At 42.7% G+C, this 22663-nt stretch overlaps 1 protein-coding gene across 4 annotated transcripts in view; it reads right to left on the bottom strand.

The window, feature by feature from the left end:
* Nucleotides 1-20188, bottom strand: part of LOC129190150 (neuronal acetylcholine receptor subunit beta-2-like) — a 28383-nt gene extending 8195 nt beyond the window's left edge. For 2 of the 4 annotated variants that reach the window (XR_008572941.1, XR_008572942.1), the window contains exons 1-5: nucleotides 19591-20188; nucleotides 6422-6567; nucleotides 6278-6322; nucleotides 5059-5168; nucleotides 758-1745 (exon numbers count right to left, since the gene is read on the bottom strand). Coding sequence is in view for 2 of the 4 variants with exons in the window: in XM_054792589.1 (XP_054648564.1) it covers nucleotides 758-1745; nucleotides 5059-5168; nucleotides 6278-6322; nucleotides 6422-6567; nucleotides 19591-19642 (1341 nt within the window). In the remaining 2 variants the exon portion in view is untranslated. Of the gene's footprint in view, nucleotides 1-757; nucleotides 1746-5058; nucleotides 5169-6277; nucleotides 6323-6421; nucleotides 6568-15815; nucleotides 16137-19590 lie in introns of those variants that run through there. The other 2 variants (XM_054792589.1, XM_054792591.1) reach the window with 2 other exon arrangements.
* Nucleotides 20189-22663: the final 2475 nt, after the last annotated feature.

The raw sequence follows: 22663 nt of genomic DNA, 5'->3' as shown, positions 1-22663 counted from the left end.
CTTCCTCCCACATTCCAAAAACATTGACGACTCTAAATTGTCCATAGGTATGAATGTGAGTGTGAATGGTTGTTTGTCTATATGTGCCCTGCGATTGGCTGGCGACCAGTCCAGGGTGTACCCCGCCTGTCGCCCGAAGTCGGCTGGGATAGGCTCCAGCATGCCCCCGTGACCCTAATGAGGAAGAAGCGGTATAGAAAATGGATGGATGGATGGATATAATGCATACAAAATTTTAAGCATTCATTTCATCAATTAACTACAATTAATCAGTATTTTTTTAAATCATATTTCTGGCAGTAAAAATGCTATTTTAAATACAGTGTTCCCTCACTACATCGCAGTTCAACTTTGGTTTCTTGCTGTTTCGCTAATTTTTTATTTTATTTTTTTACAGCGTATGAATGTGCATTGTGTTCTGCGTCCTGATTGGCTAAGGGAGAACGCACGCATTATGTTCTGCATCCTGATTGGCTAAGGGACCGTTGACCATTGGCAATCAATCTCCTCCGTGCCTTCCTGTGCAGTACAGAATGTGTTCGGCTTGCCAAACGCATTCTGTACTGCAAAAGTAAAAAGTAAAACCAAACCTCTACATCCTTTGTTGCTTTGAGTTTATGTTTTGGGTCATTGTCATGCTGGAAGACCCATCCACGACCCATTTTCTGTGAGACCCTCAGGTTCTCAAGTTCATGGAAATCATAGTTATGTAGTTTTTCTAATTCAATAGAAAGGACTTAAATAAACAAATGCCTACCCCTTCATCGTCATCCTCACTCTTCATCTTGTCGGCAATGTAGCGCACTCCGTCTACCGCGTCCTCCACGTCGATGCCTCTTTTGAGTGTGGTCCTCTTCCTGAACTCCGTGTTGTTGGCAAAGTCACTGAACGTCCAGCCGTAGCGTTTGGCCGACTCCTCGTTGACGTACAAGGACGAGGAGGAGTCCGCCAGTCCCCCTGAACTTCCCGCCCCTATGTCTGCCCCGACTTTCTTCTCCGAGTACGTTCGGTGCTGGTGTTTTTTCCGGAACCTTTCACGGATGTTGGATCTGCCGGGTCTCCTCATGAAGAGGTAGGAGGGGAGTCGGTACATGAAGACACGCTTGACCCAAGGGGGCATGGTGTGCGTACTGGGGGAGCGATGGTGCACGTTGAGCACGCAAACGCTGGTGACGATGGAAAAGGTGACCAGCACCATAGTAAACATCAGGTACTTCCCGATCAGAGGCACTGCTAAAGACGTGGGCGGCACAATCTTTGAGATAAGAAGTAAAAACACAGTGAGCGCCAGGAGCACAGAGATACACAGCGTCATCTTCTCTCCACAGTCAGACGGCAGGTAGAAGACCAGAATGGCCAACGACGTGATCAGGATGCAGGGGATGATCAGGTTGATGGTGTAGAACAGAGGTTTTCTCTTAATGATGAAGTCGTAAGTGATGTCCAGGTACCTGACGTCATTGGGGTCTTCGTTCTTGCGTCCCGGCAGCGACACGATGTCCCACTCGCCGCTGGGCTTGAAGTCGTCGCGGCTGGCAAAGTCACTCAGGAGGATGAGGTCGATCTCGGTGTGGTCGTAGGTCCACGAGCGGAACTTGAGAGTGCAGTTCTGCTGGTCGAAGGGAAAGTCGCGGACCTCGATCTTGCAGGCGGACTTGTAGATGGCCGGAGGGAGCCAGGCCACCTCGCCGTTGTTGGAGACCACAGCATTGGAGTAGAAGGAGACCTCGTAGGTGCCATCAGCACTGAGGGACAGAAGGAAAACTCTGCTAAATAATAACACACATCACTTGCATCCAGCCCAGGGCTATTCAACTTCTCACTTCACTATTATGCTTATTATTGCTTGTATAGAATGTCAATTCAAGGCTCTGCCATAGCCTCACATTTTTATCTCACCAAACAGCTAATATAGTCAGAAAAAAAGTATGGAAGCCCGTTGGCTCTTTTGATAGTAAAGGTTGGCTACCCTTGCACTAGTTAAAGATCAGTGGTTCCTTACAGTCGCATACCCCTTCAGACATTTGATCTGAAGCCATGTAGCGCCTACTCCTGCATACTTGAAATACATATACCTTTTCATTTTAATCAACTTGAAATATTCAACATAATTCATTGGTTAATTCATTAATTTTGAAGTAATTACGAGCCAAAAATTTGCATTTTGCATGGTCAACATGTTGATAAAGTTTCACATAAGCGCTGATAAATAGATAAGTAATCATCCCATATATATCTTTTATTCAAGTCTGATGTTGGCATCCTTCTTTCATCCTTGAATGGGTTGAATTTGAGCTTTTTTCACTCTTTTGTCCACTCACGATGGCTATGGTTTAAGTCTGCATATTCATTTAATACCAAATTGAAGGGGAAAGTTTAACAATCATGACAAAGCAGCATCCCAAGTACAAAAATACATACAACCAACGATAAAGCCTCATTTTCGGGGGAATCCCCCCTCACAGTGACAGGTTTTCACTGCTGCACCATGCAGGGATTGGCCAATATAAAATAAATCTTCAAGATTAAACACTCTTAATGCAAAAAATAGTCATCAAGCTTACTTATTTGTTCATATAAGGCACAAAGAGCAATGAAAAAGTTCATGCTCTGTCTCCTTTCTGCTGTGGTCTCCTTGCACCGTGAGGCGTTCAGGCGCACTGGTGAGTGTCAGGCGCAAACTGTTTTTAATTTTTATTCGCGTACCCCCATGACATTGACCCCACTTTGGGAACATACGCTCTATATGACAGACCCTGACTCTGATGTGTCTAAGGACGCACTGCAGAAAATGTTACTCATAGAAGAGTGCTCTGGTGTTTTTTCAAAATCTGCTGCAAAAAGGTCGCTCCCAGGGTTTGAATCGAACTGAATAGCCTTGAACTGGCCTGTAGTGATATGACCTTTGACTTGATTTGTTGCCAAGCATTTTGCATCAACTGAAACCACTGATACTTCCGGAGCTAGTCCACATCCCCTTCATGTAACCATCATTTGTCTCTCAGGAGCGCTTCTAAGCAACAGGTGCAAATTCAGAGTTACAAGACGTTGTTATCATCTTTAACCAAAAAAAAAAAAAAAAACAGCAACATGGAAACGATCACCCCTCCACCTGCCTCAAATCTGCTAAGAGCCTCTTTTTGACTTCATCTGACCAAAGCTGCAGGTGATGCATTATAGATAAGTGACCTATCAATTATGAAGTAGGTCAGCAATCTTCCTAATGCTTGGAAGGAAGGGATTGGGGGCGTGGGGTACGGATTAGCGTGGACATGCAGACCGCAGTAAAAATATGCAGTGTTCCACAGCTTGCATTTGTATGACCTCCAGCCCGCATCATCTGTTATCATTTGGCCTCTGGAGCCATCGTGCCTGTTGTGCGGTCTTAATGCTGATGACCTGCAATCTGTCTTCATTAAAGTTTCACGTTGAGTCTAAACAGTGGGGCACCGCTGCTAACCACAACATACATGAAGCATGTCCACACGACGTATCAAGATGCAAGATCTCATATTTACCCTCTGTATTGACCTATTTTCATTTAGAGGCATAAATGTGGTGAAGACAAATGCTATTGTACTTGTGGTTCAAACATGCACTTTTACATCTATGTGTGTTTGACTAAAATACACAGTGGAACCTCAATTTTCGCCATGAATTCGTCAGACAAAAAACGAAACGTATGAAAACCCGCAAATCAGAGATTCAAAAGTGTTCCTCACCTTCCTTATCATATTGCTGGCACTCGCAACTTTCTGTGGCCCCATGGCGGGTTATTTAGCAGTCGTACTTAATTTTTAAAAAAACAACCCAGACAACAAGTCAGCAATGTGAAGGGTGCTTTGTTTGGGCACTGGATTTTGTGGAAGGGCAAAAAAAGACTAGTTTGTTAAGTGCAATACTGTACAAAAACCGCAATGGTGTAAAAAAATAAAAAATAACAAATTTAGAGAACATTTTCCTGCGAAAATGTAATCATACAAAAACCGGAATTTAACTTGGGTAAAAACAGCTAATGAACAGATGTTAATTTTTTTTCTGTTCCTCTTTATATCCCAGAATCTTGAAGTGCATGTTTGTGGACAACCATGATTTGGAGAATTATATTTTTTTCAGTTTTTCAAGAGAAACACAAACAAATGTCATAAATATATCAAGATCCAAGAAAGCTCCTCTGTTTTTTTGGTACAAATAAAACAGCTGACCTTTGTTTTTGCAACCAAAAAAGCTTATCAATGTACTCATTTCTTAAGCCTCAGTCACAAGCGGTCGTACGGTCTCCTATGGCTGGTCTACGTGCAAAAACACGCAAGAAACCCACAGGGCGCGTGCGTGTGATGTACTGATTTTTGAGCCGCAGTCCGGCCGCAGAGGTTCTTTTTCATGTCAAACAAACTCTAGGGGTTTGTTTGACCTACGTTTTTTTCAGGTTCCAAGACAAACTTACGCACTTAGTACGGTCGTGCGTCGTCCGTCGTCCGTATGGCCAACGTGTGTCTTTCGTGTGTTTTGCTCGTGTCAGGTTTGGGCAAAATGTCCATTTTTTTCATAGGTGGCATTTGCAGACTCCTATGTGTGTCGTGCTCCACACGTGCTCCCCACAAACATAATTAGTGCAACCAACGCACGTTCAGATATTTCATACGTCCTCCATGCGCGTCGAGATTTTGCTCCTTCGTGGTCAACACAACTACGGTCACACACCAAAACTGTACTTCCGATTGTGACTTCTAGGCTTTAATGATTTAGAAAGTCGGAACCGGATTCATTAGAAAGCTACATAATTATAATACATCTACTACCAAGAAATGATATGGCTGTGGCATAACACAAAGCAAAAATACATAATAATTAAAACCCTTCAAAATAAATGGGAAGCAACCATTCACATTACAAAAGTCAGCATGCAACCTCCAGGATTTACCGAGTGTTAAATAAAAAAAAGAGGTGTGGGGAAAGTAAGAGGATAAGAGGATATGAAAAGCATTTTAAAACAATTGGTTGCAAGAGGCACAATGCGTAATCATTCGTTTTAACAGGAGGTGAGTGCAGCCCTACTTGTTGTAGAGGACAATGTCTGGCAGCCAAATGTGCTGCGTCGGGAGGCGGATCTTCTTGATGCCGTCGTACTCATCGGGGTCCCACATTAACCTGTAGTCGTTCCATACCTGAGGAGCATTAAAAAAATAAAATAAAAAGAGAGAGAAGCACCTCAAATACAGTCATGCACATGCAACATAATGCACAAGTGGACCGCCGATGCAACTGAGCATTGAAGTTGGCTTTTAAGTAAAAAATGCATTGTTTTAGGCATTCGACCACAGAAATATTTCAAATGCTAACTTTTGAATGAGTTTGTCCAATACAGGTAGGCTAAATAGATACCGCTTTTTCTTTGGCTTTTTGTTAGTGACACTTAATCCAAAAGATGGACTGCCATCATGGACGACGCCAAGCCAAGGTGTTTTGTTGATTTTACGTTTTACTATTAACAGTGGTTCATGGACACGCCTCCTCCTCTAGAGGATAAATAGATTGGATCTTGCCAGTTCTCAGACTACAGCTGTCCTATCTAGTCTGACTGGTGTGCATCCCACCTGGTCTTTGAGCATGAACTGATGAAGTTTGCTCGCATGAGCGGCGAAACGTTTTCTAAGACAACCTGAACAGTCCAGTTGTGATTGATTCAATGCCCTGAGACTACAACGCCCTGGATGAATGAGAAGATACACAGGCATCTGTGCTGCGAGGGCCACAGTGGTTAGCATGTTGGCCACACAGTCAGGAGATCGGGAAGACCTGGGTTCGAATCTCTTCGAATCCACTTGGGCATCTCTGTGTGGAGTTTGCGTGTTCTCCCCGTGTGTGTGTGGGTTTTCTCCGGGTACTCCAGTTTCCTCCCACATTCCAAAAACATGCATGTTAGGTTAATTGGCGACTCTATATTGTCCACAGGTATGAATGTGAGTGTGAATGGTTGTTAGTCTATATGTGCCCTGCGATTGACTGGCGACCAGTTCAGGGTGTACCCCGCCTTTCGCCCAAAGTCAGCATACCCCCGCGTCCATAATTAGCGGCATAGAAAATGGATGGAATGTATCTTTGCTGGGATACGTTCTATTACCATTTGAAGAAGCAACTGGGTCCCACTTTAAATTTCAGTTTCAAATATGGGCGTTAAATTGTGCGGATGGCACATTACATGGTGATGTTCCAGGTTGTTATTGAAAATAGAGTGCGAGTTCACACGCACAGCAGGTTGAGTGAGGACACCGACCTGAGTGAGCCAACAGTTGGTGGTCATGATCTGTTCCCGCTCATTCTGAAACACACACAGAGCGTACATTTACACACACATGCTAATAGGAATCATCCTTATCATCATCATCATCATCATCATGACACGGCTGCTCTTCCTCACCACGTTGATGAGCTGGGCGAGAGACACTTGGATGTAAATGGTGACTTGCTGGCTGTTGTTGACGGCCGGTCGTATCAGTTTGTTGTAGCGGTCGGCCGACAGCAGGTGACTCACCAGGCGCTCCTCCACCTCTGCACACAGGGCAGCTGCAAGCACACACGTATGTTACATTTTGATTGGCTCTCAGAGTAGTTGTCTTTTAAGAATACAGTATGTTTATGATAGTGGTTGTAACTTGCATATTTCACTGATCGAACATTTTACAAAACATAATCATGTTAATGCCGTGCATCTCTTACTAACCTTAAACCTGACATGGAGGTTGCCAGTCACAGACAACAAAATACAGTGGAACCCCGGTTTACATCCGCCCTGGTTTACCTGTCGAAAATTTTGCCTCGTTTTGCATGCCTTCTCCGGTTAGCATGCAATGTGGCGCGGGTCTTGCCGTGTTGTTAACACACTGCATGAGTCCATTTGTATTCTTTTTTTTTTTTAATCACAAAACATCCTTCCTTGTTAGCATCCTATTAGCTAGCGAACATAATGGCGGCCGGAAGTTACGTTGCCCGTCTATGATGTCATCAGTTGCACATTCATGAAAAGATTTTAAATGCAGATAAATGACGACTGAAAGGGACAAACGAACATTTACCTTCATTGAAGACTACTGTCCTCAAAGACACAATGTGGCAGCGAGACACCACACGAACACCATTTTCCTGTTTTGTCATGTTAAGTCATTTCTTGAACTGAACAGTGTTTCTCACCTCCTTTATCAAAATGCTGACTCTCGCAACTTTCTTTGGCTCCATTTTGGGTTATCGAGGCGAGAAACACTACTGAATTCAAGAAACAACTCATGTCAAAACAGTGGTGGTGGTTGATCTCACTGCCGCATGGTGTTTTTGGGGACAGTCACGTCAAGAGTCATATCTTCAATGAAGGTAAAAATAAATGCTCATTTATCCCTTTCATTCATCATTTATATGTACAGTCATGGAAAAAAATGATGAGACCACCCTTGTTTCTTCAGTTTCTTCTTCATTTCAATGCCTGATACAACTAAAGGTTCCTTTGTTTGGTCAAATATAACAAGGACAACAAAAATAGCTCATAAGAGTTCAATGTTGTGGCAGTACATGCTATCGCTATTCATGTAAGAACTTACGTGATTTTGGTTATTATCAAGAAAACCATGGAAGTTGCCAGATATCAGCTCTTAAAGTAAACTTTTATGAGCTATATTTGTTATCATCATTATATTTGTCCAAACAAATGGGCCTTTAATTGTACCAGGCATTACAATGGATCAATAAACTCAAGAAACAAGGGTGGTCTGATCATTTTTTCCATGACTGTGTTTTGAATTGTTTTCTGCATGTCAAAGTATAAAAACGTGTTTTGTGTTAACATTTTCGGATGTCTGGAACAGATGAATTGGATTTACATTATTTCTTATGGAGAAAATTGATTTGGTTAGTGACCTTCAGGAACGCGTTAATGACGCTACCAGAAATGTCCACTGTACATTGAATTCAACGAGCCATCGCCACATATAAATGTCCATGACTGCTGCTTCTGTGTGGAGCTCCACATCCAGATGTGCCAACACGGTTCTAATGGTCCACTGGTCCAAAACACTTTATGACAGTCCAATGGTTGCGTTCTGACAAGATAATTTGTTCTGATGGCACTGATGCAGAAAATACAGTATGTGGGCATCCAAACTTTTTGCAGTCAACATTTTGTCTTTGTGCCCAAATGGCTGTTATGTTACATACATGATTAATGTCATCACTCATGGATGGCAGGTCGGCTTATGCAGACCATTTACTGATTTGGAATTAGACCACATTTTTCACAGCAAGTGAAACCATTGCCTTGCATGTGGTTTAAATTTTATTTGGTTTTGTGGTTATTTTTACAACACAAGGACAAAACAAGGATCACCCTCAAAAAGAGGTGTTTAGGGAAGAGGAGTGTGAGATCCATCCATCCATTCATCTTCTTTAGCTCGGGTCACGGGGGCAACAGCCTAAGCAGAGGAACACAGACTTCCCTCTGACCGGCTACTTGGTCCGGATCCTCCCGAGATGTTCACTGGCCAGTTGACTGTTTCCCGGGTCTTCCCCAAATCCTCCTGCCCTGTACACCACCCCATGGGATGCTCCTCTCAATGTTGAGGAGTAGAGGCTCCACCCGAAGATCTTTCCAGATGACGGTTCTTCTCGTCCTATCTCTAAGGGAAAGCCCAGCCACCCTACAGAGGAAACTCATTTCAGCCGTTTCAACCTTCGATCTTGTCCTTTCGGTCACTAAAGCTCATGACGTCGGTAAAGGTAAACTGGTAAATACGGATAAACTGGTAAATTTCGACTTTTGACTCTTCACCACAACAATGCAGAGTCCGGATCAATCTGCCTGACAATCTCACACTCCATCCTTCATGAACAAGACCCCAACATAGTGGAACATGGCACACCACGCTTTTCCGGGCAAGAACCATAGACTCTAACTGGGATGGTGGTGATTCACACTCGGCTGTGAACCCATCCAGTGAGAGTTAGAGGGCACGCCAGCAGAACCACATCATCCGCAAAAAGCAGAGACCCAATCCTGCAGCCACCAAACTGGATCCTTTCAACTCGTTTTTACACTTGTATTACTGGTAAAAATACTAGAAAACAGTGACCTGATTTTCTTCTTACTATTATTATTATTATTATTATCATTCATAGAAAAAACAGTAACCTAAAAACATCAGTTTTACACTAATTACAGTGTCTTACTTTTCAAGTGGAATCCTTCTAAATTCTTGGCATAACAAGCTGAAGTATCCCTGCTAATTTTATTCCATAAGGCCAAAATATCCTCTGGCCGTTATGCAATCCTATTCTGTGGGACGCCATGCCAAAAATGTCAAACCGCAGAGTGCAAGCGCCTCTAAATAAACATTCCACTTCTCTGATTTTGACTTCCCTAATTTCATCATCGCAGTCGAGTGCTTATCGGGACGATGCGTTCATATCAGGCTAACACGGGGCGTCAAGGGGGCCCGCCGTTGCATAATGTGTGCGTCTGAAGAGATTAGCTATGCTGGCTAGCTACCCGGGGCCACATGTAAACACAGACGGTTTGATGTGGCCGTCGTGCGCAGGTACATGGGGGAGGCGTCACATCTGAGGTGTTGTGTGTGACTTTGTTTTGTTTAGCGGAGGAGGGGGGAAAACAAAACAGGTAGAACTGAAATTGTAAAAACAAACGGGGAAATGCTGAGAATGTTAAAACAGTGCGTTTCTACGTCAACTTTGAAGCTCAAACGCTTTAACTTTACTTGGAGTCTGTCTTCTTTCAACATCCTGGCAGACAGAAAGACAACCTACACATATGAGAGCTTTTTTGGCTACGAATAAAAACACAAATAGTGCAAAAGAACACTTAAGATTCAAAATGTCCCTTCTGATATTTGCTGACCTACTCCAGATTGCTGACGTAGATTGAAGGGATCGCACAATGAGGAGCAAACAAAAACACACATACACACTGACACACACATGCCCACGGCAGTAGTTGGTGAAGCGATGTTTAAATGTCGTGCTGCAAGGTCCCACCAATTTGGCGCTCAAGCAAAACAGCATGCTGCCGTAACGCGTGGGTAATGACAGTAGTGTAGGTGTGTTTACACGTGTGTGCGGAAGCTCGCCAAGGGATCCACTTGTGTATTTGTCCAACAGTGCTGGCAACCTGTCTCCTTTAAATCAAGGATGAGCTTATACTTAACATATGTTGCGTGTCAACAACGCATGCAACAATAACACAATATGGGGCCAGATTTGACACACACACCTCAGGGCTGATTTCATCCATGTAATCTGCACAGAACACAGTCTGACTGGGTCACAGAGCTTCACTAACAGTTGATGGTTTGCAATCCGTTGCCAGAGTTTTGTACATTTCTACGGAACCTATGTCTATGCGAAAAAAAAAAGGTTTTAAATTTGCATTCGTTTGCTTACCATGCTGTGAATGATGGCATACCTTCTGCGCCCTTGACACAGCAGACACGCATGATACGACATTGCACTCAACTAATGAGACCCATCACGAGTGGGATTTTAAAAAATTCTGCCTTTAGACTGTCAGAGAGGTATTCATTTAACAAGCCTAGAACAGCGTTGCATCATCTGTTCCTAACATTTAGTTGTCACCCTGTCACACATTTGATATCCCCATTTCCCGTTCCATTGCGTTCTACGTCTATATTTGCGATGTTCCACTCTTTAAGGCTTTTAGTGACAGCCTGGTTTGTTATTTATAAATCCTGTTTGCTTGACATGCTTTCTGCAGCTTGCAGGGCAAAATTGTAAAAAAAAAAACAGTAAAAAGGCAGATGTAGGTAAGATGTTTTTGCAGCCAAAAGCACCTATTACAAACAAATATGTTACTTGCTTGCTAGTTAGCTGGCTAAACATGGATCGCTGTCACTCATCTTTATAGCCTATTTTGCAGTTGATCTGTCAGTTTCCGTAAGTAAATTTATATTTTTTTAACAGATCTATTCTACAAATCTTAGAATAATAATATAGGGGTTTATGCCAGGGCTAGATAAGCAGCAATCGCCGCTCACTAGTCTTGTGCTTTGAGCTGTCATTGTCACTTATTGACCAAAAAACATACTTGTGGCCAATTTTGTGTGTGTGTTACATCATAGTTATCACAACACAATATCAGTGAATGTTATCGTGTTATTGTTGTGAAAATGTCACTTTCTTGGCTTGAGTTCATGGCTGCATTTCTTTGCATTTGGTTCCTGGAACGTATTCTGATAGTGACATCAAAGCCAAGACGGCGTTAATTCAGACAACTTTTTAAAACTTTTTATGGTTTCATGAGCACTTGAAAGTCTGAAGTAACTTATGTCCAGAAAGGCCGATGTCGCACAGTCACAACAATAGTTAATAACAACGTAAACAATTTTAAACTCATCTGCTGTTTATCCAATTGAATGAGTTTGCATTTTAGAATTGCAGATTTGCCTGTAGACATGCAAACGTCTGAGTAGTTTAGTGGACTCTTCAGAGATCCTTCATTAAATATTCATTTTTATTCATATTTATTGTGTTTTGTCAGACTACAGATGAATCAAAGAAGGTCTCCGATACAGCAATGCAGTACGGTGTCAGCAAAGCAGCGTCAGTGTCTGATGAGTCATTTCCACATAACCGTAGGCTAAAGGGCGTCCAAACTTTTTCCACCAAGGGCCGCATACTGAGAAATCAAAGGATGTGGGGGCCACTTTTACATTTTTTTTAAAGCAACCCATGCAGACATGCCAAATGTACGAATATTTACAAATATTTTAACTTTCTTCACAATTTTTGGAATATTATATCTTTATTGTCATAATATTTTGACTTCATTATTGTAATTTTATACAGTAACATTTACCCAGCCTAATTTCTATAAAATTGCAACTGTAGCTTTTGTTTTGGTTCTGATATTATGTTTTTTTTTTATTTTTTTTATTATATATCTTAGTCTTTAATATTTCAACTTTCATTTCTTTAAAATTTCAACTTTTCGTTCATAAAGCACTAAACTGAAAAAAAGAAATCCGCCAAACAGTGAAAGATGAGCCGCGACAGAGCGAGGGAACGCTGTACTGTTTATGTGAAATTTGATCCCGTTTTCTTTTAAATGCAATTTAGGTGCCAAGGTAATTGTTTTGTATTGAAACGTGTTTAAGGCAAAATAAGGTTCGGACCTTTGCTGTGAAAAAAATTGCATAAACGGACCTTACTCAATTTTAATTTAAGACTGCTCTAGTTTGTTTTTATTGGCAGTGGCATGTGATTTTAACACAATCTGGAGTCATTTGTGGGAGATGAGACAGTAACCGACATTAAGCATCAATTGGTCAGCTAACATGTTTGAGTGTAATAGCACATCGCACACTTTATGCATGCTGGTTTGCATCTTTCGAGCGCCTCGGGCGCCTTTGAGCTGTCGCATTTGACAGGGCAGCAAGCCGAAATATGACAGCTGCATGGCCAGTTTCCATGTCGACGTCACCCAGGCCCAAATTCAGCAGAAGAATATGTGCGTGGTTAAGCATTCAGCCTGAACAAGTTGTGCAAACACTTGTGATCTGACATCAGCAAGATAAACGTCTCCTGACATCTCAAAGTGTGCGAGTTAGCAGCTTTGGACGAATGAATTGCTGCATTTTTTATTTATTTATTTGCGGCCACGCTGAAGGCTGTCACAGTCGTCATGCCTGCAACGGGATGTCAGGATGCTGCAGAGAAGAGATGCTCTGCTAGAAAGCAGAGGTATATTGTACTCATCACTACACATTAGGCTATCATCAGAAAAACATGACATAACAGTCCATGTCCTGACAGACAATGAGACAGGAGCAGCACACAGCGTCAAGGTAACTCAATCACATGACACAATAAAGTCGTATCATGCCAGATTAGCGCAATTACACTATGGAATATCATATTTCATCCTAATGGGATCACAGCCGGGCAGAAAATCATTGATTCATTTGCAATAAAAGCTGCTTCAGTGAGCTAATTCAAAGCAACTGGTGTGGTGAGGAGATTTCCGGCAACATTTAAATCCTGCAGGGTGTCCACACATTGTGAGCTCTTTTCAGCTTTGTTTTGTCACTGAGCTTCTGTTTACTGGATTAAAACATCAAAAGCAAAAAAAAAAAGGTACCACAGCGACAACAAACTGGAGGTAAAAGAGGAGGGGGGAAATGTGCTTCAAGTCCCTACTATAGCAGGGGTGTCCAAAGTGTGGCCTGAGGGGAATTTTCGTCTCGTAGCACATAATTCATTGGCTCTCTGGCTTATGTGAAAAACAAAATATTATTAATGAGATGTATATTATTAATTTTGTTTCCAGCTCCTGCTATGTCTGTCTGTTTTTTCCGCCCTCTTCTCTCTCTCTCTCTGCAGTCAGGCTCTCCAATCAGACTCCACGACGAGATCCCTGCTGTTCCTTCATCCAAAGCTTCTCAGACCCACCAGCACCAAACAAACAGGTGATGAAACGGACGCTCTCACTATCCATTTCTGCATTATACCCCTCTCTCTCGCTCCCTACCCCTCCCCGGTCCCAATGTTCTGCGGCATCTTTTCCTTCTTTCCCGTTTGTCTGTGCCCTCTTAATGTACTGTTTGGTGGCTTTAAAATAAAACCACAATGCAGTCAACCCTCGCCACATAAACGCTCAGCTAAAACTCAACTTGGAACTCCTGATGTCACTTCCTGTCCACACATCCAGAACACATTTATTGCAACACACAGGAGCACTAGTTTAATTTATGTTCTAAATGGACGACTTTCTCTGATTATATCTACTACTGTATATTGGGTAATAGGAGTGTAAAGGTGACTAAATGTGTGTTATTTCATGACTAGAGGGCTCCAATAATGTTAAAATCTGTATTTAGAAGGTCGTAAACAGGTTTTCTATGCTCTAACTGCTAAAATATTTCATTTATGAAGAAGGGATCCTACTTCACGGAAATTCACTTAACACAGTCGTGTCTAGAAATTATACCAGACTCACCTGTTCTGGCAAAATAAACACACAGTCCACCCATACTGCATAATTAAGCTGCCGAACGGACAGGTAAAAAAAAACAGGATGCTTTGTTTGCTGTTTTAGCATCTTGAATGTACACAATGTATCAAAGCGGCCTTCAGTTGTTCTCTATGCGACCCTCGCTGGAAAAAAAGACACTCCTGCACTACAGTGTCAAATGTAAAGGGGCAGTCCACTGATAAAAATACACTCCTGATGAAAATTTTAAGTCCAGTTGAAAAATTTGAAAGTAAAATGTAAATTCTAGCCATTTTTCAAGTGCTGTTAAGATTTCGACCAGGAGTATATATACAAATAGACATTTGAAGGCGTGTAAAAAGCAGCCTGTGACCAAGGGCTCCAGCATATGGACATGGGCACCCGGAGCACTCAGTGTGGGGTGTATGGAGACAAGCAAGCTGTCAGAAAGGAGCCAAGAAACAGTGCATGGTGCTAAGATGAGACACCTATGATGGTGGTGTAGGAAGAGACTTTCGGCAGAATACCAGCAGGTTTTATCACATATGTGCGCACACACACACACACAGCAGTGTCTGCCCCGCTGCACTCTCTGCACCTCAATAATTTATTGCCTCTAAAAATAAGAATGCCATCATCTCACATGAGCAAGGACTCCAACACAACCAAAGACTATTCACGTTTCAAATCAACGCCTCAAACCAAAGTCTGGTTCAGTTTGAAGACACTAGAGGAAGATGAGGTCACTGTCCACTTTGTGCCTCGTGCAGGGTTTTTAGTGTAGCAATGCTAACCAAGTAAATTATTCAGTACTTTGCCATTTGCGGTGGCCTTTGGAAAACTGTTTTGCCAGTGTGATCATGCACATGGCTACCATCTACATCAAAAGATGCTTCAAGAAACAGCTAGCGCATTGCTAGCTGTCCATCCTTCCCTCAACTTTTCAACATGTGGCATGCAAGCAGCAGCAGCAGCAAAAACAGACGCAGCATCCGTCTCACTATCACTCACGGAGCTACAAACATAATGACTCATCTATCGTCGTCTGATGCGCTTCCCAGAGCTCATTTGCGACACGTCGAGCAACAGCTGTTGGCCCAAGAACAACACTGGGACAAAATCATACATATTTCTGTCCACCCACACATGCGGTATAGGACCCGGGGCTAATGGGAGTCATGTGAGAGCTCCGTGCGACACGCTCACTGCAAAAAAAAAAAAAGAGTGCAATCCCAGTTTATATATGCAGAACGATTACAACAACAAGACGAGATAGTGAACGCATCACAACAAAGTTATTAATACAGAGTAGAGAAGACTGATGGTAATGTTCTGTAAGTTAAAATTTTGTCATCCTTTTAAACAAAAGGATGAGGCAATGCAAGTGGCAGAAAGGGCGAGAGGGGCGTATAAATGGACAATTTATGTAGCAAATGCAATTCTGATTCCTTGTTTTCATAAAGTTATAAAGGGTGAAACCTCCGACATGATACCGCCTCTGAACCGCCCCTAGCTTGATGAGCCCGCCCCATGTACAGTGTTCCCTCATTTATCTTGGGGGATAGGTTCCCAAAACAGCCCGCTAAGTGAGATAGCCAACTTCTTTTCTTTTCTTTTTTTTACAATGATTATATTTGTTTCAAGGCCTTACAAACCCCTCACCATACACTTTATACACTTTTCTCAGACAGGCATTAACATTTTATCACATTTGTCTCTTGTTTAAACACTCTCAAAGAAATTCAAAACTTTGTTTAAATTTTAATGGTCAACTTACAGGTAGGACACAACAAATTATTAAGCCACTCACGCCTATTGTTTCTCCTGTGACTGTGGCTTTTTGTCCTGGCGCCGTTCCGTTGCACTGTAGCATTTTTGTATCCGTGTTAAAACATATTGCTACAGTTCTCCTCCTTCGAACTGAAGATTAATTTACAAGCTAGCAAGCTAGCAATGACGCGGGAGACAGGATTGACAATGGTCTACAGCCAATCAAGACGCAGAAAACAATGGGCGGTGCCGACAGACGAGCAAGAAAAGAGATACACTCAACTTCCCACAATGCAATTATTCTTAAAGGGCCAGACTCGGCCTGTAACAACGTTCATGCTGTAATAAAAATAACAAAAGAAGCACAAAAATATATGTATATACGCCCACCACTTCACGGAGAAGTGTTTTTAAAAAGCAGTCTTGCCTACAAATCTTAAAAAGAAGCATGGAGTTCTGTCAACTATCCCTCAGTCAACCACACACGAGAGCTGTAATTTTGAGCATTTTGGTTGTTAGCACTGTAGCACACATAGATATGCTAGTTTTGCTAACATTTGTGTCTGCCTGTCCCACTCCTTCATGTTATGTTGTTGTATGTGATACTGTATATGGCATCTATTACGTTGGACACGTGCAGTTACAGTGTACATATAAAAAGTGGATAAAGTGAACCACAGTGTTTCTTGGCGCTACACGCTCTGTCAGAGACTGGTGTGGACAAACCACACAAACAGTGTGTTTGCTCCCAGTAGGACTTACTTAAAGCATTTTGAAACTGTCTAAATTCCAACGTCTAGGCTAGATTTTGCCCACAAACTTCCAATACACTATTGAAAAAAATGCCACAAAATGGGACCTTTAAATTACTATCTCATACACTCCTGATCAAAATATTAAGACCATTTAAAAACCGTCAAGAATTGACATTTTGCACTGTTGGATCCTAAGGAGATTATAAGTACAGCTTCAAAATGCAACAAAAAAAAGAAATGGAAATGGGAAGCAAAAAGGAGTCAATAACAAGTAGCTGCGCCATTCTTGTTAATCACCTCAGTAATTGATTTGGGCATGCTGCAACATCTCCACATAGCCAGATGCCGTTTTACGCCCCTGCACAACCTGAAGGTCCATTGTTCCATTGAAGGATCGTGATTGCGATCTCCTTGTCATGCCAGTAACGTTGGAAGCCATCAGGACTGTCACGGTTACATTTTTTCTTATCAGAGAATAAAACTTTCTTCCACCTTTCCATGTCCCATGTTTGGCAGTCTTGTGCAAATTCCAAGCGGGCAATTTTGCAGTCTTGAAGGAGATGAGGCCTTTGAAGACGTTTTTTGTTCTTAAAAGCCTTCTCTGACAGATTGGTTATTGGACTGCACTTGGCACCAGTAACAATCGTCATTTGGGCCGAGTGGGACAGTGGGATCCTCTGGCTCATTGCCAGTGACATTTTTTTGGGTCTGCCACTTGACTTTGTTGGTCCGTAACCCTCAGAATGTCTGAAGAAGTTTTGAATGTCTTACTGTGTCCAATCTCAGCAGCAGCAACAAGAGGACTTGTTTATGCAGTCAACAATCCGACCGTGTTGCCATGAAGAGATCATGAAAGTGTGAATACCTGACAGAAAATGACACAGAGTCCACATTTTTGCCAAGATTTTCACTTTTAAAGGCTGTGGCCTTAAACTTTTGATAAGCTGATGAACAGCCTATTTCACTTTAACGCTTCTTTGCAATAAAATCGCTTACTCAAATTTTCCTTTTGCATTTTGAAGCTCTACTTACAACTTTCTTAAGATCCAAAAGTGGAAAATGTAAATTCTTGCAATTTTTCAGCTGTTCTTAAAATTTTAATTTGGAGTGTGTGAACACTGCTTTTTCTGTCAAGGCTGAATTTGTGTATTGCAACGTCTAAGGCTGTGCAAGTACCTAATGTTGTGGTCCAGTGTGCCATGAGTAATTCCCACTTGTGAACACAGCGGACTCATGAAGCCATGAAACATGCTGTGTTCCACTGGAGTCACACAGCGCTGCTCAGGTTGAGAGGGCTACATGTGTTGTGTAACACAAAGTTCAGCTTTTGCCCTGTTGAGTTGTGCAGCAGCTCATGCGCTGACAATGTAAGGTCACACCAATCCTCCGCCATTGCCATTTTACAGTAAAAAGGCACATTGAGGTTATCTAAAAGAATCAGCTTCCTTCTAATGTTATCAGCATCAAAAGGCCTCTGCATTTACTGCAAGCCGTGGGGCACATGTGGAACACGAGATACTATCATGAGCACTGATGCTGTGCTGTGAAGTCCAGGGCTGGTGAGGCACTGATTCCTATGGAGTTTTTGTGTTAATGAAGGTTGGTCATTAAGAGGGTGACAAGAACAAGAAGAGAATAATTCACTTTGGTTAAAAATGATTTCAAATAGTGCCATTTATTTATTTAATTAACTGAAATATATTTGTGCTCTTACCTTTTATCTGCATAAGAAGCACATGCACCCTATCCTTCTCCAGGTACTTTGTTGTAAAAGTCTGATCACCTCCTGGTGAGCTTGGATATATATATAATCCTCCATTTTAAAAGTCTAATTCATTCATTCATTAGAGGATAAAAAATAGCTTGCATTTGTCCAAAAAAACAACCCAGCTTTTCCTCTCTATGGAAGGACAGCAATGACAAGCACCTTCCAGCTCACAGACGCTGCCACCCCTTCAGGATGAGGAGAGCACTGCAAGCGCGTCCTGTATGACATTTCTTTGTATTTTATTGTCAGATTAGCAACAATAATGACGCCACACTTACATTAAAGACGTTACACGGGCTGTAGAAAGTCACGGTGTATAATAAACATTATATTATTGGTGACATGCTGACAAACACAAACTGGCATGATCCAACTCAGTGTGCTCAGATGGTAGCCGAGAAGCCGCTGCCCCGTATTTGATCAGGAAATGTGCAAATTCAGAAACTTTTACTTAAGAAATGTTAAAAACGATTACAGAAAACACATTTACAGTACAGTTCAATGGACATACTGTATATTCACATTTATTTTCTGTTATTTGTTTTTTTAGATTTCATCATGCCTCTTCATGTTACATCACTGATCATGACCTAGCATAATGTAAAAAAACGTGTGTGTGTGTGCATGTGTGTGTATGTAACTGGATACACTTCATCCCCTTTCAAATAGTCACAACAGGAGGTACCTCTGCACAATCGAACAAGACCCAGTTCAGAAGCCGCACAAAAACTGTGACTTCATAAAAAAAAAAAATGTCATGTATCTCGCTAAGGTGATTAAAATATTAGGAGCACCTGCCATGCATCTAAGGTAACATTGGTCATGCATGCAGATAAGGTAACCAAAATATTAGTGTCAAGTATGTAAGTTGTTGACCAAAATATTAGGAACACCGGTCATGTATCTCAGAAAGGTCACCAAAACATGAGAAGCACCTCTGGCTATAACAGTAAACGTGCACAGGTGTCCCTAATGAAGTGGCCGGTTGATAGATCTCCCATAATCACGCTCACGAAACCATTTTGATTGCGAACAGAAGACGTGCTCTCAAGGAAAGTAGCACTTTAGCACCAAGCCGCTGTGATCTCCTTTACTGTCTTATTTCCAAAGTGCACACATTTAAATTGAAGTAAAGAAGATTAAGCTTGCCCACCCCCCTCCTCCCCCCAAGTGCTGCACGTGTGGCAAGTGACGATTTGACAATGAAAACATGTTTGATCCTCTTTGACTGACGCCCCAAACTACAAGCCCCCCTGTCCCGTTTGGAAGGATTAAAAAAAAGGATTACTCACTTGGTGACACGGTGATGAGGAGAAGCAGCGCTGCTACCAGCGGGACCGCCATGGCTTGGTCCCCCCACCGTCAAGAGGCTGCACAACGCGCGTAAACTTGCAGATGTAGCCCGCTCTTCTTCTACTGTAGACTCGGACTGGGTAAAGACTGAAACAATAATGGATTAAAGGGGTGTCCTCCCATGGGGAACGTGTCTGTGTGAGGCTTAGAAGCAGGGAGAGCTCCACTGACAGTCTGCAGGCGCGCACCGATCGCGCGCAGCGGCACCCCGCCAACAAGCGCACAATCTCCCCCAGAGTTTTACGTCCTCTTGGCCGAGTTGAGTGGAGCAGCGGTGTCACAATCTCTCCAATGCGGTCATTCAGGCTCGCCGGCCCTCACATGGCCACGCAGTCCGCCCAGTGCGCTCCCCAGCCGGGCGTCACTTACTGTACACGACACCTCGGTCTTAATGGATACAGGTTGCAATGCGTGACAAGAAACTAATCGTTAGATGAGGAGCGTTTAAAACAAGCTCATCGCGTCCACTTAAAGAAGAATCACTCAAATGTTTAATTCATTTTTGAATGGAGGGGAATGTTTTTGGTTGGAGGCCTTATCAGCATCACGGAGACCCAAGCAGACCCTCCCTCAGAGAGGCTGGCTCTGGTGAGAGAGCATGGTCATTACCTCCAGTGCAGCAAGCTTAACATGTAGTCTCACTGGGCTGTGAAACGAAAAACAATGAAAACTAAGGGACCAAATTAAACTATGAGTTTGTTTTACCGAAAGTGAACTTTTAAGAAGCATTCAAGTGGAATCTTGGTTAGTTTTTTGGTTAACTTTGGAAATGGACGCCACAATTTCGCCTCAGTTTGAATAGGATAGAATAGAATAGAATAGAACTTTATTGTCTGTTCTATAGAACAGAAATTTGTCTTCCAACACGGCTTATAAAAATTCACTCATAATGAAGTACAATATAAAACACACAACAAAAACATAAGTCACAAACAAAAAATACTACAATAAACTATACTAACTAATAGTACTACAATTTGTTTGCATTTTATGGTCAGCGTACAACGTGTTATGAGTCCATCCGTATTCTTAATATTTAGTTTTAATCAGCAAGCATCCTTCCTTGTTAGCGTCCTTGTCACTACGCAATACCTACCCGGAACGCAATCGGTGCCGCGCATGTGGAAGGCCTACGTCACTACGAAGAAGCAAAACATCTCCAGAGCAGACAAAGTAGCTTCAAAGTAGACAAAGGTGTTCTTTTCTTTATAGACCTCGTTCTTCCTCCCCCAAACCTATCGTTGATCCATAGGCCCAAAGAGTTCCAATTTTGTCTCATCACTCCAGAGAACAGTATCCCAAAATCTTTCTGGTTTGTTGGGGGGGGGGTTCTGGCACGGTGGCTTTCATCTGGCAGTGTGCGACGAAACCTGAGTACCTCCCTCTGACAATCCCTGTCGCATTTTTCTCCACCTTTTGCTTCAGGTACCAGACGGCAGTCGCCGTCAGCATCCTCGTTCCGCCGCACCCGGGTAGCGTTTCCACTGAACTTGTGAATCATGCTGCCAATTGTGTCTCTTGAAACGTTTAATACTTTTGCTTGCTTATGAGGAGAAATGACCTCCTCTGTTGGCTTCTTTGACCATTCCCTGGACTTCACCATGTTGCAAAGACACCGCTGGCTGCCTACAAGGAGCTTGTAAGATTTCATTATAAACACGATTTTAAAAAATGTAATTTCCTAAAACCGTTTACCACAATGGGGTTGATTCATCTTGAACGCAACTGTAAATACGGCGGTGTCTCAGCATGACCATGAGCAGATGAGCCAAGCATGACGGCCACCGTCACTTGCTCATTTAGCGGTGAGGCAGGCCCAGCTGGTGGGGTCAGAGGTCTCATTGGCCTTTTTGGAGGGGTGTGAGGGTTTGTGCATGACTGGAAAGGCTCAGGGCGTCCTCCGTCTGCATTTCATAGCTGCCCCTGGTGAGAGGGGATGGCTAGACTGTCCATCTTGAATGGGCCTCACTCAGATTGGACAGACGGACAGGAAAGGGGTCAGCAAAGTGACCACAGTGCTGATATTAGAATCACATTTTAACAGCAACGTCATGCTAGGTTAGCATATTCACTGGTGAAAAACGTACTGCTCGCACTTTTGTGGCTGACTAGCAGATAGTTGGCAGAGTTCCAGGCTTTGTTTTAAGATGTGTAGCGAGTAGGGGTGTCACAAGATCTCGTGTCACACAATCTCACAAAACGGGAGAAAATTTCTCATTCCGAAAAAACGACTGTCTCTTGGGCAATAGGCCTGGGACGATAATAAATGAATGAATCAATTAATCACACAATAAATGAAAATGAACTGGATCATTCTGCCGGCCTCACTATATTGCCATGTGCATGCGTGTCACTCTTCCTTGTTTCAAGGGTTCACTCTGTGCATTAGTTTCAGCATCTTGGCCTGTTTGTTGTCGTAGGCCCAATCTCGTGCATCGCCTCATCTTGTGAACTGAGTATCTCGTGACACCCCTGGTAGCCTCAGTGAACCGATAGGTGTATGGGGTGGGCCCATCTAGCAAGGGGTGGGTGAGGGGTGAGGGGTGTTATTATGTGCATGGGGAGGCAAGTATTTCCTGCAGGATGTTATGGATACACAGAACTTCAAAAACGACAGTTTGAGTGCCTGTTTTTCAAAAGTGGTGGTTATCAACAGGCTCTCGGCACATATATTACTGTAAGAACATCAATAAAAAGTCAATTTTGCAAAACGGGACGTTTTAACGTTGAACTAATATCTCACTTACTTACCCTGGTAGTTTTTTTCTGTATCGTCTGTAACGACGTGGTACGTTAGTGTACCTGTATGTTATTGGGGGGTTTTGCACTTTGAGTCATACTACGTTCTGCTAACAAGCAGATGCAACATCACGTCACTTCATCACACACACAACCATGAGATTTGATATTTCATGCATTCACACACACATGAACCCATGTCACACCCAAGCCAAGCATATTCACGTACCATCAGACGCACCTCAGCGGCAGGCAAGCCTCTCGCTCCCGTCT

The sequence above is a fragment of the Dunckerocampus dactyliophorus genome, chromosome 11 (assembly GCF_027744805.1).
Source record: "Dunckerocampus dactyliophorus isolate RoL2022-P2 chromosome 11, RoL_Ddac_1.1, whole genome shotgun sequence".
Taxonomy (NCBI): Eukaryota; Metazoa; Chordata; class Actinopteri; order Syngnathiformes; family Syngnathidae; genus Dunckerocampus; species Dunckerocampus dactyliophorus.
The sequence above is the reverse complement of the archived record's forward strand: the minus strand, read 5'-3'. Positions and strand labels throughout refer to the sequence as shown.